The sequence below is a fragment of the Tripterygium wilfordii genome, chromosome 19 (genome assembly GCF_013401445.1).
Source record: "Tripterygium wilfordii isolate XIE 37 chromosome 19, ASM1340144v1, whole genome shotgun sequence".
In the NCBI taxonomy this organism is placed as follows: domain Eukaryota; kingdom Viridiplantae; phylum Streptophyta; class Magnoliopsida; order Celastrales; family Celastraceae; genus Tripterygium; species Tripterygium wilfordii.
The window spans coordinates 4,299,932-4,314,441 of NC_052250.1; the positions used below are offsets into that span (position 1 = coordinate 4,299,932).

At 33.5% G+C, this 14,510-nt stretch overlaps 1 protein-coding gene across 8 annotated transcripts in view; it reads left to right on the forward strand.

Annotated features, from left to right (window-relative positions):
• Nucleotides 1-916: 916 nt before the first annotated feature.
• Nucleotides 917-14,510, forward strand: part of LOC119985672 (alpha,alpha-trehalose-phosphate synthase [UDP-forming] 1-like) — a 32,640-nt gene continuing 19,046 nt past the window's right edge. For 6 of the 8 annotated variants that reach the window (XR_005465114.1, XR_005465113.1, XR_005465115.1 and 3 more), the window contains exons 1-8: nucleotides 917-1,072; nucleotides 3,819-3,966; nucleotides 9,388-9,797; nucleotides 10,044-10,141; nucleotides 10,279-10,667; nucleotides 12,397-12,511; nucleotides 12,686-12,787; nucleotides 14,254-14,404. Coding sequence is in view for 5 of the 8 variants with exons in the window: in XM_038829979.1 (XP_038685907.1) it covers nucleotides 9,449-9,797; nucleotides 10,044-10,141; nucleotides 10,279-10,667; nucleotides 12,397-12,511; nucleotides 12,686-12,787; nucleotides 14,254-14,404 (1,204 nt within the window). In the remaining 3 variants the exon portion in view is untranslated. Of the gene's footprint in view, nucleotides 1,073-3,818; nucleotides 3,967-8,152; nucleotides 8,557-9,387; nucleotides 9,798-10,043; nucleotides 10,142-10,278; nucleotides 10,668-12,396; nucleotides 12,512-12,685; nucleotides 12,788-14,253; nucleotides 14,405-14,510 lie in introns of those variants that run through there. The other 2 variants (XM_038829982.1, XM_038829981.1) reach the window with 2 other exon arrangements.

The following is a 14,510-nucleotide window of genomic DNA, read 5'->3' on the forward strand; positions in this document are numbered from 1 at the left end:
CGTGTATTTTGAGAGTTAAAACCTTTTGAAATATTGTTTAAGAAAGAGCAAAGTTAAAAAATAGTGATGTCATCACCATATTTGAGCGTGTATTTCTAAAATAATGAGGGTATTTTTGTCTCAAAAAATTATATTTCAAATTTGTCTTGTCACATGATGAGTCAACATTGCCATATAGACTTGGGTTGAGTTGAGCTCCTAAAAGTTGGGCCAACTATCAATACTGTTTTGAGAATGTCTCTTTTTCTTATATATAGTTTTCGCTTCAACCCTCTATACCTTAAAAAATGTAATCATAATAAAAATAATAAATATTTTAGATATTTTTCTATTATAATTTATATATTTATAATTATAATTTTTATCATTTTTGTGTAGTAATATTCATTAAAAATAATTGAAAAATAAAATAGGTCATTTAAACTCTATCATAGTGTGACGTCATGTTAAGACATAAATTATTAGTTCAAATCCAACAAATTTTTTTTATCATGAATTTTTTCGTTGGAATAAACATAGCTTAAGAGAGAAAATAAATACTATAAATCCTCTACAAATAATCCTTAACATTTGACCAACGAAGGTTGTTTGATTGACAATCGACTGGATTAGGCATATGTGTGTCCAAAATTCGATTCTAATGAGAATAATATTTTTCAGCGGAATTAAAAAAAAAATCCTTAACATTTGTTTCCAAAAAAGAAAAAAGAGACCAAAATAAAAAAGTGAATGAAAAGAAAGGCAAGATCAGCTCAGCAGCCTCATAGCATACGCGTGGGAATATGCTTTTATTAATCTTTTTTGTTCTGATTTTTAAATATTAAATATATTTTTAAAATTAGACGAAATTCAAAAAATATCGTGGAAAGAGGAAAAAATTCCCTCCAAAAGTCCAAATGATATTGATTGGGCGAAACGGAAAGACCCTCCTTTTCCACTCTCACCACTCTGCGTTCTCTTCCCCGCCAGAAAAAGCGATCCATGTCTGCCACTTCGATTCCCTTCTGTTTAAATCTAAAATTCTCTCTCTCTCGTAACGCGTGTTCTCCGCAATTCGATCATCCAAGCCGAGGTTCGTCTTTCTCTTCTCTTTCTCTGAGATCGTCTGTCCATAATTTTGGGTTCGATTGCGATATTTGTCTGATAAACACACGTTATTTGGTCTGAATTCGGTTCGTATTGCGATCTATTGTATCAATCGTTGAGTTGGATGTGTTTTGGATCTAGTTATATGAATTCGTGTAGCAAACGCATATGTGATTGGAAGTCGATGATGAATTGATCCGATTTTAGAGTCTTTTGTTGTTTAGAAGTAACGTAAATTGTTGATTGGATTGATTTGAGTTGGAAAATTACAAACGCATAATGTGGATTGTATGTATGTGGTGTAAATTTCTTTGTGTGATGTATAAACTTGATCTCTGCAGCTACTTCTCAATACTGGACAGATTGAGGCAGATGTTCATGCAGAGTGTGTAATAGTGCAATTTTGTGCTTTTCAAATACATTTGTTTCTAATTGTTGGACCATTTAATAAGGTCATGTTTCTTATGGTAAACAGTTCTACTCTTGCCAGGTGAGAAAAAAACTTGCTAATACTAATAATTTAATCACCAATTGACTTCCTTTGGTATTTTTGTTTAATTGGGGGTATTATATTTCACCTTAATTTCCATTGGAAGAATGATAATGTGCTATTTTCAACCTCTTCAAAATCCAAATTAAAGGGAGTTTATTTCTCAATTTTCTTTCAAAAGTGGATAAACTCTCTGTTGAACCAATCAAGCAACCAATATTAAAGATCTCTTGAAGGTTAGTTTGCAAAGACTAGAAGTCAACCCATATGCCACCACTCTTATGCCTAGTTTTTTGGCTTGTTATTCGGTACCACTTTTAGTGTTGTTGTCATGGTACCATGCTTGAAAATAATCCAGTATACACCCACTTTTGACGATGCTTCTTTCTTCATTTTTCAACATAGCCATTGCCAAGGTCAACGGACAACGATGTTACCTTGCCGAAGTGTTGCTTATGTGTGCCTAAAATTTTGATTTATCTGAATTAAAGGGAAGATGGATTGTTTTTCGTCACAAATTAACACTGATAATCAAACATATTTGAGAAGGAAATAATCAGTTTGAGAAGGAAATAATCAGTTTGCATAAAGAAGGCAAGAGAGAGAGAAAAAAGATTGAGTTGGAAATTGGAATAAGTAGTGGCCTTTAATTGGTAGGCCCGGGAGTTCAGGGTGTACAGATTTTTGAAGTGTACGTATCAGAATGCATGTTAATGCTATACTCAGATTTTTGGATAACCTGTTTGCAAGTTGTATATTGATGGTATCCAGATATGGACAGACGACTAGGTAGAGAGAAGATATAGACATGTAAATTGTAATTAATTGAGCTCATTGAGTGAGAGCAGAATCCTTTATCAGGAGGGTTATTACACTTTCTAGAATTCAAGAAATTATAGCTTTACAGAATGTTGGAAGAATGGTCATCAATGGATGAGAATATAGAGTTGTTTTTATATGTCATGATATTGCAATCAAAATAAATATAAGGAAAAAGATGTTACTAAGCTTAATTGGACGGTAGAACAGGAACCTTAGTGAATTTTAAAATAAATATGTCATGATATTGCAATCAAGATAAATATAAGGAAAAAGATGTTACTAAGCTTAAGTGGATGGTAGAACAGGAACCTTAGTGAATTTTAAAGTTTTCCTTTTCTTGATACGTTAGTCATACCGCAGTGTATCCTTGGATATGGTGTTTCTAGGTATATCTGCAAAGGAAAGAAGAAGATTTTAAGTTCCTTTTGAAATGTTAACGCGCATGCGGACTTCAAAGATGGAGACTGATGGTCTCATTTACTGGGGTAGCCTTAGAAATTTGCCTGTTTGTTATGTTACCATCAAAATCCATATTCAGAAGAAAAGGAGAATGACCGGAGAGGAAATGCCTGATGTTAATTTGAAGAATGAAATAATCATATTGAATGTGGAGTGCAAAGGAAAAATAACCTCAATACAAGTTCATGGTAATTATTGTCTTGTTGCAAGTATAGCTAGCTGATGGTACTGACAAAACAGCCTATTGTTTCAGCCTTGCTTTTCGACCTCATATTAGTTTCTAGATTTCATCTTTCTTATCCACCATAAATTCCTAGCTGATCAGTCTCGTGGGGGTAGTTGAATTGGCCAAGGATAATTTTTTTCGGGGGGATTCAAATTCGACTTGCCACATTAACTCTCCGTGACTTATCAAGGTATTTGGGGAGACTAAGACAGTTCAAGTATCTAGTGATTAATGTGGAATGAAAAACAAATCCCTGCTAAACTTGCCTTTATTTTTAGATTGTAATTAGTGTTGTATAAATCCCCTTTATTTACAGGCAAAGCTTCTATTCAGAGAATTCTGTTTAATATTCCTGTAAACTAAATATCTCCCAATAGTTATAATTGGGATTCTCTTTGGATTCTATTCAGATTTCAGAGTCACAAATTGGGATTCTCTTTGGATGGGACCATGCAATTGCCTGTGTGACAAATTTTGTGGTTCTGCAAATTCTCTGAGTCTATGACAAATTTTGCCTTCACGGGCTTTAACCCTCTAGAAACTCCTTTTTTCCTGACCACAGCAATATTAATAATAACACCAACTCCACTTGCCTTGATTTAGCAGAGAAAAAAAAATTGCACGCGGGTATTTTATGGGACAATATCTTGTTTTGCTGTATTTCCTTTGGCGTGTTCCTCCATTTAGTCACATGTGTTATGGTTGTTTTCTCAATTAACTTTTTACATGGTTCAGTCATACAAGGATTGGTGGGCTCTGTAGATCTGATCCCTGTATATATCATCCTTACAAAGGATATTTCAAATAGAGATATTTCATTGCTTACTCTCATTAATATTGTTGAAGACCATAAAGTTCTCCCCCCTTCAACAAGTCAATCAAGGTACTTGCTCCTCTCTCCCTTTAATGGTATTTCATATGTGTGTGTTTACTTAGTAGATTTTAAGATGCCTTCTCAATCTCATATTCTCTCTGTTTCTTTTTTTTTTTTTTTTTTTTTTTGCTTATCATTTTTTTTCCAGATTTTTAGCCATTTTTTGAGATATTTTATTCGCTTTCAGAAATTAAGAATTCAATGTTAGAACCTAGAGGAGAGTGAGGTAGCAAATTGACATTTTCTAAATAGAAAAACTATGCATTTGTTGCCATGTCATTTTACTAAATATAATCTATAAATTTAGGGTTTATAAATAGAAGATATGATTTGGGAAAAAAGAGGTTGTTTTAATGGTGCAAATGTGCAATAGAAATATACAACAATGATTTGAGAAATGATTTTGGGTGTAAGATATATATATTGTGTGGATTGGAGCTCGGGGGTTGGGGGGTTTGGAGGGTGCGCAATTTTGATATGAAATATCATCCTGTCAAATAAAAATTTATACATATTTGCATTTTCTTGAAAAGATAAGGGGACATGACCCCAATATCTAAATGTATTTACTAGGGTTGGGACTCGGTCGGTTTTATCGGCATTACCAATTGATCGATAATCAACCATCAACAGATCCACATAGTCGGGCTGATAATATCATCTGACCCATGCATAGATGAATTGGTTGATGGTTTTTTTAAAATACCGTATTGTCGGCTGGCCGATAATTATCGACCAATTGACTATTTTAAAGAAAAAAAATAGTATACATATTAGTAGTTGATTATTATTATTGAAATAAAATTGTTGGTTTTGTTATTGTTACAGGCCAATTGACCCGTTACTGGTTGATCGATAATCAACTATCAACTGATCCGAAAATGTCGGTTGTCAATCGACATCCGACTCATAAAAGTCGGGCCGATAATGATTTTCACATTTGGTCAAAATCGATTGGTCGGGTCGGTTGCATTATCGGTCGATAATCAACCGACCCGATCCAGTCCCAACCCTTACTATTTACCTATTATCACCAGACATTTCCAAACGAGTGGTCTATATGATGTGGTTTATAAATCGAGTCCAAATTTTGAAAGTTAACTACGTTTTCGGAGTATGATGTATTTGCATGTCTGTTGCTGCTTCCTTGTAGGGTCTAGGGTGTAGAATATATATATATATATCAATGGAGTGTTGTGTGTGCTTTATAAAAATTATTTTTTATAAATGTCAAAGTTATTTTTTCTTTCCAAATTTGCAAGTTATGTTACCTTGTTAAAAAATCCAAGTTATTTGCATTTTGCAATTATTGTTTATCCTCATCCTTATGACTATTGAGAAATAATTTTAAACAAAGCAAAAAATAAAAATAAAAGAGACGTAGAGACTATGCCTTTCGGGTTCCTTGGTTAGGCAAATATTTTTGATTCATTCAACAATGAGGGAATGGAAATGTCTTTTTTTTTTTTGCTGAGAATCTATGATAAGTGCTACTGTTTTTGTAATGCATGATTTCCTAATTTGATTTCTATTTTTATATATATAGGATATCTCTATTTATAAGAAAATATAAAGAATTTTCAAATTAAATCATGAATCAAATAATCTCTTAGTTAGTGAAGCTTTGTTAAAAAATATTGATGGTGTTAATTAATCAACCTAATTGACATACCGAATATTTATGTATTGTTAGGAAAGAATTGGAATTTAGTAATTAAATTAGAATTAGTTTATAATACTGTGTTAACTGTTAAATACTACGGATAATATATATATATATATAGACGTACTTCCAGAATTTCGAACTTCTGCGTTGATCAACTAATTGTAGCTCAACATACAACAATCAATCATGATGGGAAGATGGTAATGACGTAACTGGTTTGTTTGTTTGTTCTCTCTCTCTCTCTTTCTCTCTAAAGTTGAAGATTCTCTAACACTATGTGAGATATGGGTCCACCTTATGTGTCGTGTTGTACTACTAGAATTGTTATTAACTTATTATCACTAATAATATAATTAATATTAACTATGAAGCTTACATTTGCCATGCATGATGTGGCAGTGAAGTAAACCTTTTAACATGTCATTTTCAAGAATCTCTCATGTACTCGAATGATCTATTTTAGGTCAATGAGAGGTTCTTTTTGTGACTTGTTTAACAAACGTGTATCGGTGTCTGCAGTCTGTTGGGTTTGGTTTGGATTTGCTATACCCATTTGTATTTGAACTTTTGAAAGTGTATTGTCTTTTTTGTGGATTATAATTTTGTACTCGTTCAAGTTGTCTCTCTTTTTCAGAAATGGATATTTTGCTTAAAACGAAATCTCTTGGTTGTTTTTTTTTTTTTTTTTTCATTCCCTTTCTATTTAATGGCAATTTGTTTTTTTTTTATACAGTTATCACATAGATGATTAGAAAGTTAATTTCGGACACCTTTGTTATAATAGACTAGTCGTTAACCTGTGATACATGAGATGATACTTTTGTTTGTCAAATTTAATGGTTTTTTTTTTTTTTGATACAGTCATCACATAGATGTTTAGAAAGTTAATCTCCGACACCTTTGATATAATGATAATGCTTGAGACCTTCAAAAAGTGACCCCAAAAAACCTGCATTTAATGTGAAGTGTTGAATGTGGAGTGGGTCCTACATATGTGTTTTTAATCAATGATTATTTTAATGCCACATAGATTTAGGGGATTTTTGGGGTCAAATTTTGATGGTTTCTAGCATTGTTCTTGTTATAATAGATTAGTCATTAACCTGTACGGTACATGAGATGATAGTTTTTCTATTCAAATTTAATTTAATGGTTAAGGTGATTTGTTATTATTTTTTTTATTCTATTGAGTTCGTATACTATCTCAAATAAGATTATATTCGACATGAGACATTATGTATGTTTGTAGATCATATTTCTCTACATATTTGGTTCATTTTACATCACACATCACGAAAATTTGTAATTTTAGGTTTACTATTTTATTAAATATTTTTATAAATAGCTAACCAATAACTCATATATTAAGAAATAAATTAATAATTCCTTATAATAAATGAATAGTTTTTTTTAAAAAAATACATACAAACAATTAATTTATATTTACTTTTTATGTACATCCTAATAAAATAAGAAAAGATGTTAATATAATTTTATTTAAAATTTACAAAATTTACTTTTCTCCAACAATATATCTTGTGTTAAAATTTACATGTCTTGTATTAAAAATTTTAAATTTTAGATTTTATTATGTTCTATTATTTTTAATATAATATATACTTGAAAAGATAAATAAGTACTTGAAAAATATCAATACAAATTAGAATTGGCAAGTGTAGAAACATCAATATATATACTAAAATTTTATTTCAATTAAATTGGGATTTTAGTTCCATATATTTAATTATTTATTAGATAAAAGACAAAAGAAGAAAAAGGAAAGAAATGGTTTATATATTCCACGTATTAAAACTTGTATTTTCAATTTAGTATTCAAATTTTTTGCATAAATTAAACTTATTATTTTTTACTCATATCCTTTTTTTTGGGGATAATATGCAATCAAACCTTCTCGTATTTGGTAAATTTATTGTATCATTAAATAATTTTTTACTTTTTTTTTTGCTAAGTAAATATCTTTTACTTGTACCTTGAAGAAATTGGGTGTGACTAATTGCATATTTTTTTTTATCTATGCCATCCTCTCACAGTGTGTTTGTCTCATCTTAGTTGAATTTATGTGGAACTTACCATCTTTTTTGTGTGAGCATGACAAGAGTATAAATTTCATTCAAATACACCTTAGGTCTATGACGTAAAGGGTTAGTTTGTTAGCAAGTTGTCCATGATAAGTCTCTGCAAAGTATTAGGATTTTGGATTCTAATAATTGCTTATACTTGTGAAACGGTCTTTAAAAAGATAGTCCCCATTCCCCACAAAAACTACACCTTAAAATAGCACCATGATAGCACCTCCGTTGGAGTGCATCGAATGACTGGTGGGGTGGTATTTTGACAGTTATACTATATAACACTTGTGATAGCACCTTCCATTGGAGGTGTTCTTTGAATGTAAAATTTGGAATGCAATACCATGTGACGTGTAATTGAGTTGGTTGGAAATTAATATTTTTGAATTAAAAATAAAGAAGAAATTTTGGATTGCTAATACCATGTGACGTGTAGCGTAGACGTCGCTAGCTGGTACACGAGACTTCAGACCGATTTTGCCAAAAACACGTTTTTAGAGTACAACTCACTAATTTACATTTTTGGGTTAAAGTAAATTGTTCAGTGCTTTTCAAGAACTCGATCTTTTTCTTGGTTTCATCTGCATGGCTGTAAGGATTTATGTGTACCTGTGGTCCTGTAAGGCTCTTTGTGTACCCTATAAGGCTCACACGAGGATTTTGCTGCTCCCTCACCCTATGTCTTTCTCATTATGACAATCCTCTGCCACTCCAATTCTGGAGAATTACCTATTTCTCCTTCCCCCAACATCCCGCTTCTTAACGCTAAAACCAGTCTCTTAACAACCCAGAATCTTGGTTTGGTGTCGACCGTCTGGTGCCGATTCTCTGGTGTCTCTTAAGGTGGGACTTTGAATTTCTCTTACTTATTTGCTCGCTTATCAACTGTTTGATTTGTTGAGGTGTTTGAACATCAATATTTAATTATTTATGTGGGAAGTGGGATAAGTGGTTTCATTGCCTTTAGTGCATACAATGTGTTTGCTTTATCTTCTGAATGATGGGTTCTTGGAATTTTGATTTGGGAGAGGTCAGTGAGGCAACACGTGAGACACTTTTGTGGATTTTATTTTCTTTGCTGAGTGTTCACTTCATATTTGCCTATCTATTACTGAATCGTACGTTCTGTTTCTTTCTCTTGTTTTCATAAATTTTCGCTTGGGGTTGTGATGCTTTTCTTTTTGTATTTCTCATCCAAGTTTACAAATGTAAGTTTTTATAATTTTAGGCTTGAATAAGGTTGACTCCAAGGTAGACTCCATTCTCTTACCTAATGCAATTCTGTGGATCCCATTCTCGTTCTTATCTTTTTCGCACTGCCCCTTTGTCATTTTGTTTGCGTGTCTTCTGATGGGTATGCCTTTGATGCTTATTCCTTACAATTGTAGTGTTAGTTTTAAGAGTTTTTTTTGCTGATGGTCACCACATATTTTGAGGGGTAAGGTCTACGAACATCGTGTGACCCTGACTCCGCCCATTGTGGGAACCATGTGCATGGGATTTGCTTCTTCTGCTGATGGTACATATTACTTATCGAGGGTGTTTAGGGTCACTGGTGGTTTTATTTCTGTTCATTGAGAACTGAAATTGAGTAAGATTGAGCTTTTTTTGTCATTTGTGTTTTTATGAAGAAAATGACATTTATTTGCTTTTAAACAAATGTGGGACATGCAGTTCTTCTGAAGAAGCCTGGAGCTCATAAATTGACATTAGAGATTGGTTTTAGAGCGAGCGTATGCCTACAAACAAGTACAACGGCAATTCAACTCATATCCCTGGTCGTGTTGGGCGGCTCGTGAGAGAAAGAGAGCTAACTCAGCTAAGGAAGAGCAGTAGAGCCACACATTCAAATGAGGTGACTGATAATCACAGGGGCAATGAAGTATATGAAAATGACCTGAAATTTAGAGAAGGCGATAACTTGGCAAATGCACTTGCTGAAGTATGTGAGAAGCAAGAAGGTAGACCTTTCAGGCAACGACTGTTGGTTGTGGCTAATAGGCTGCCTGTATCTGCAGTTAGGAGAGGTGAAGATGCATGGTCTCTAGAGATAAGCGCAGGGGGTCTAGTCAGCGCTCTTCTGGGTATGTGCGATTTAAATATTCACTTGTTCTTTCAAATTTCTAACCATTTTAGTAGAAAAATCAACATGGTTTCATGCATATGTACCTTAATCAGTATATACATAGATTTAACTGTATGTGGAGGGTACATGTTATGGTCCTTCTGTATCCTTTGTTTATTTTCTTATGTTGTAAGATTTAACTTTATTGAAGCTATTTTTCGCTGCAATGCTAAGTCTGATGCATTCTTTGATGATTTTATGAAAGGTGTAAAGGACTTTGAGGCTAGATGGATAGGGTGGGCGGGTGTTAATGTGCCAGATGAGATTGGACAGAAGGCACTTACAACAGCTTTGGCAGAGAAGGTATATATTTGCAACCCCTTTTTTTCCAACTTGAAATTTCTCTTAACTTACAATCTGTTCCAAATTTGTAAAGTGAGTAGTTTTATTGAGAATTAATGTCCTAATATAAGTGTTTTCCTGTACCTTACTAAAAGCAGAGATGTATCCCTGTATTTCTTGATGAAGAGATTGTTCATCAGTATTATAATGGCTATTGCAACAATATCTTGTGGCCACTTTTTCATTACCTTGGACTTCCGCAAGAAGATCGCCTTGCCACCACCAGAAGTTTCCAGTCTCAGTTTGAAGCATATAAGAAAGCGAATCAAATGTTTGCGGATGTGGTAAATAAACACTATGAAGAAGGTGATGTTATTTGGTGCCATGACTACCATCTTATGTTCCTACCAAAATGCCTGAAGGAATACAACAGCAAAATGAAAGTAGGGTGGTTTCTCCACACACCTTTTCCTTCTTCTGAAATTCACAGGACACTGCCATCTCGGTCAGAGCTGCTGTGCTCTGTTCTTGCTGCAGATTTAGTTGGGTAGGCCTTTTGTTATATTTTCTTTATATAAACTTATGCATCCTGGTCTCTGCTGCTGTGACATTGGGCTTCATATTCGTACAAGTAGTTGTATTGAACACGTGAATTGGACTTGAGTTTTTCCTCTATCACGATCTTTTTCGTCATCACCTTCACCATCAAAGCTTTTATTCCAAGCAATGTTGCCGTAGGCTACATGAATCCATATGAGAAACAAAAAGATTTTGCTAGCACTTAGCAAACAAAGTTTTGTAAAAGCTTCATGCTAGCTGCCAACCTCCTCCTTTGTCCAGGCTCCGGACTGAGCAACAAGGTGGAGTTGACATTTGCCCCATATATCCCTCAAAAATCTTAATATATTTTTAATGAGGGACAATCACTAGGATCTTAGCCGTCGAATTAGAAGTTAGAAATTTATCTTGATTAATTAGTTTTTCATTTAAATTTATTTATTTATCCGGACAAGTGTCTTCTATTTTTGTAGTCTAGGTTTTCTTTCGGGTGGCTATATAAACCCAACTTGAGACTATTAAGGCAGGTTAGATAAAGTTGCCTCTCTCTCTCTCAGTCTCTCTCTCTATTTGTTCCTCCTCTCTCCCCCTAATTATGTTTACTGTCTCAAATTCTTATTCTTATTTTCAACCTCTTTGCACATCTTACAGCACTTTTTCCATCAAGTCATTCATGGTATGTTTCTATGTGGTTAAGCGGAATCCATTTATCTTATTTGAAGTATGTGTAGATAGTGATGAGTCTATGTTGCGATAGAGAAAAGGTTTCGGATATAGTAATTCTCTTAAAATGGATAAATGTTGCATCATTAAATGTTTTGATGGTGTGTGTGGATTGAGATGGTAATCCTTGCAGATCCAATTGAGTCGGGAAATTAGGAGAGGGTAGCAAATGCTAAGTAGGTTTTGTGCCTAAAGTATGATCTGTTTGTCGTTGTGCACATTCTATGGATGCTAAGGTAACAATTCTAGAAGTGTCTGATAGACTCTTGTTAGGTGTATTTTCACTGAGTGCTGGTGTGCCAGATTCGATTATGGATTTAGTTTCATGATAATTTTGTTATATTCTTTATGGGACATGATATAATATTGATCTGCAAATATAAACCATGATGTAGCTTCTGGAAGATTTGTGAATTGTTGTTTGGGTAGTCTTTTTGTCTATTTGATTTGCTTGATTAAGATTTGGTGATGATAAAAATGTTTGGGAATCCTATTGGTTTTTCCCTCTGAAATTAAATCACTTTCCGATGCCTTGTAATTTTCCTTATATATCTGTAATATTTTGTCGATGATCTTGCCCTCTTATAGAAATCTCTAACTTTTGGGAAGATTGCTCCATATATTATATTTTGTGGAAAATACATAATTATATGTTACTATATACCTATGGAAGGCAGAGTAGTTGAAAGCATTAAGATACCTGCTCAGCAAAATGAGAGAGATGAAAGAGGTTATTATATGGCTTTTACCTTTTAGTGGCTACACTTTTTGTTACTAAGCAGAAGCTAAGTTATTCCTTCTCTTGTTAAAATTATTATAGAAGGAATGTATACTATGTATAACTTTTGGTTGATTCTCTTTTTTCTCCTGCAAGAACCTTTTGCTTGTTTCGTTAGAGAATAGAGTGGATTGCATTCCGATTGAATCGGCTTCTTCTTAAGCTGTGTTGTTGTACCAAGAATGCAATAATTAATTTTATCTATTTTATTGTTCAGATTTCACACTTATGACTATGCAAGGCATTTTGTTAGTGCTTGTACTCGTATTCTTGGACTAGAGGGCACCCCTGAAGGAGTTGAGGACCAAGGAAGGCTGACTCGAGTAGCTGCGGTGTGTACGAATACAATTACTCATTTACTTGTGCTTGCGTGGTTCATTTCTGAGAATATTCCCTTGTGACCTCATGTGTTTGCCTCTACTGTTCCACATGATCATTGCAATTGGATGTTATCAAAAAAATCTTGTAAGACTAATTATATTGCTCTCATGTGGTTGTAACATTAGTTTCCTATTGGGATAGACTCGGATCGGTTCATAGGAGCGCTTAAGCTTCCTCAAGTTCAGGAACACATCAGAGAATTAAAAGAAAGATTTTCTGGACGCAAGGTAGAATAGTCTTAATTTAATCATGTTGTCACATTTTATAAATATCTGACATTTTATAAAGTTCTGCAACTTATGCCTATAAGTTGTATTAAATATGATTTAACTATTTTGCCATTCCTGCATACTGTCCTTGATTTGGAAGTATTGTTTTGATTCATTTTATGTGAAGCATAGACTATTTTGCTGAGTTTCTGCAACAGGGCTGCATTTTTTGCTGATGCAAATATTAACACTAATGTTCTATGCAAAAATAAGTTTTTGATAATATGTGTGTTGTCAAGATCATGTTGAGCTTTTCTTAAGCTATACAGATGACCAATTTGGTTTGGTTTTGTTTTGTTTTTGTTTTTTTTTTCATTTCTACTATTGATCAACATGATAAAAGAGTTATGATCCCTGGTTTGTTTAGCAGCATGAAGCTTCCATATTGATCCACAAACTTTGAAGCTTGAGTTGATCTTTTTTATGGCAATCTAAATATCTAATATAAGGCATATGCAACCAACTCTTAACTTAAGTCCTATTGTGATTTGATTCCTGGCTAAGTTTCTGTAGTGAATCATACCTGTGCCTGTCATTCATCATGAGGTAATTCTATGCTCCCCTCTGACCATCCTCCACTGTCTTCAACTCTTATAGTTGCAAAGACAAGGAATATGAGGATATGTTTTGTACTCTTCCGATTTGGTGGCGTCTGATTCTTATGAAGGATGGTGGGTCTTTGTCGATGGGTTTTATAAACGAGGAATCTAATAAGCTAGAGGAGGAATTAATGTTGGTGAAATTTGCATCTATATCATCTTTAAATATGTTTTTGGTCACCTGCTCTTTGAGCTTGTTGTTTTATTGTACAGATCTCTTGCCTTCGTCTTGTTGTAGAATTGTTTGCTATCTTATGTGTGGTGTACTCTATTCTCAACAGAATCATGGCCATTGTGTGAATAAATGTTGCATTGGTGTTAATAAAAAGGAGGGTGGTGAAGAATATCTCCATTGCTTGTCTAGATTTTGTTCTGTATGCTTTAAGCTTCTCTAATTTGGTTGTCTTTTGTTTTGTTGTCAATTTTTTTTTGGTGTCAAAAGTAACTGTGTATTTTGCTTTATTGAGTAGCAGCAGCATGTTGTTTTCTTTTTTATTTTTGGTTTGCTGGGATTGGACTGGAGGAGATGCACTAAAGTAATTGTATATTTTACTTTAGAATAATGCAGAGGGTTATAATGCAAAAAATTTCAATGGTAGACACTCTGTTTGATTGGGTAGATATTCCTATTAATGATGATGCATGGTCTAGGGTTTGGTTAACACAAAAAGAGCTAAATATGGAGGCAGCGATAATGTCAGCTATTATAGTTACTGTTTTTACTTTGTTAAATTCTAATATGGAGTACTTGGCTACTTCATTGATTGATGTTTCATAGTTATATATAGTATCTGACATGAATATTATATTGCTCTGAATTGGCAGGTGATGCTAGGTGTTGATCGGCTCGACATGATTAAAGGAATTCCTCAAAAGATACTGGCTTTTGAGAAATTTCTTGAGGAAAATCCTACCTGGCGTGATAAGGTTGTTCTGTTGCAAATTGCGGTGCCTACAAGGACTGATGTTCCTGAGTGTATGATTGCTAACATCTTTATCTATTTTTTTGTACAATAGTGCTTAGTGCGTTGCTTATTTATCTCTTTTTATATCCTCTTGGCTTATTTTCTTTTTATATTCTA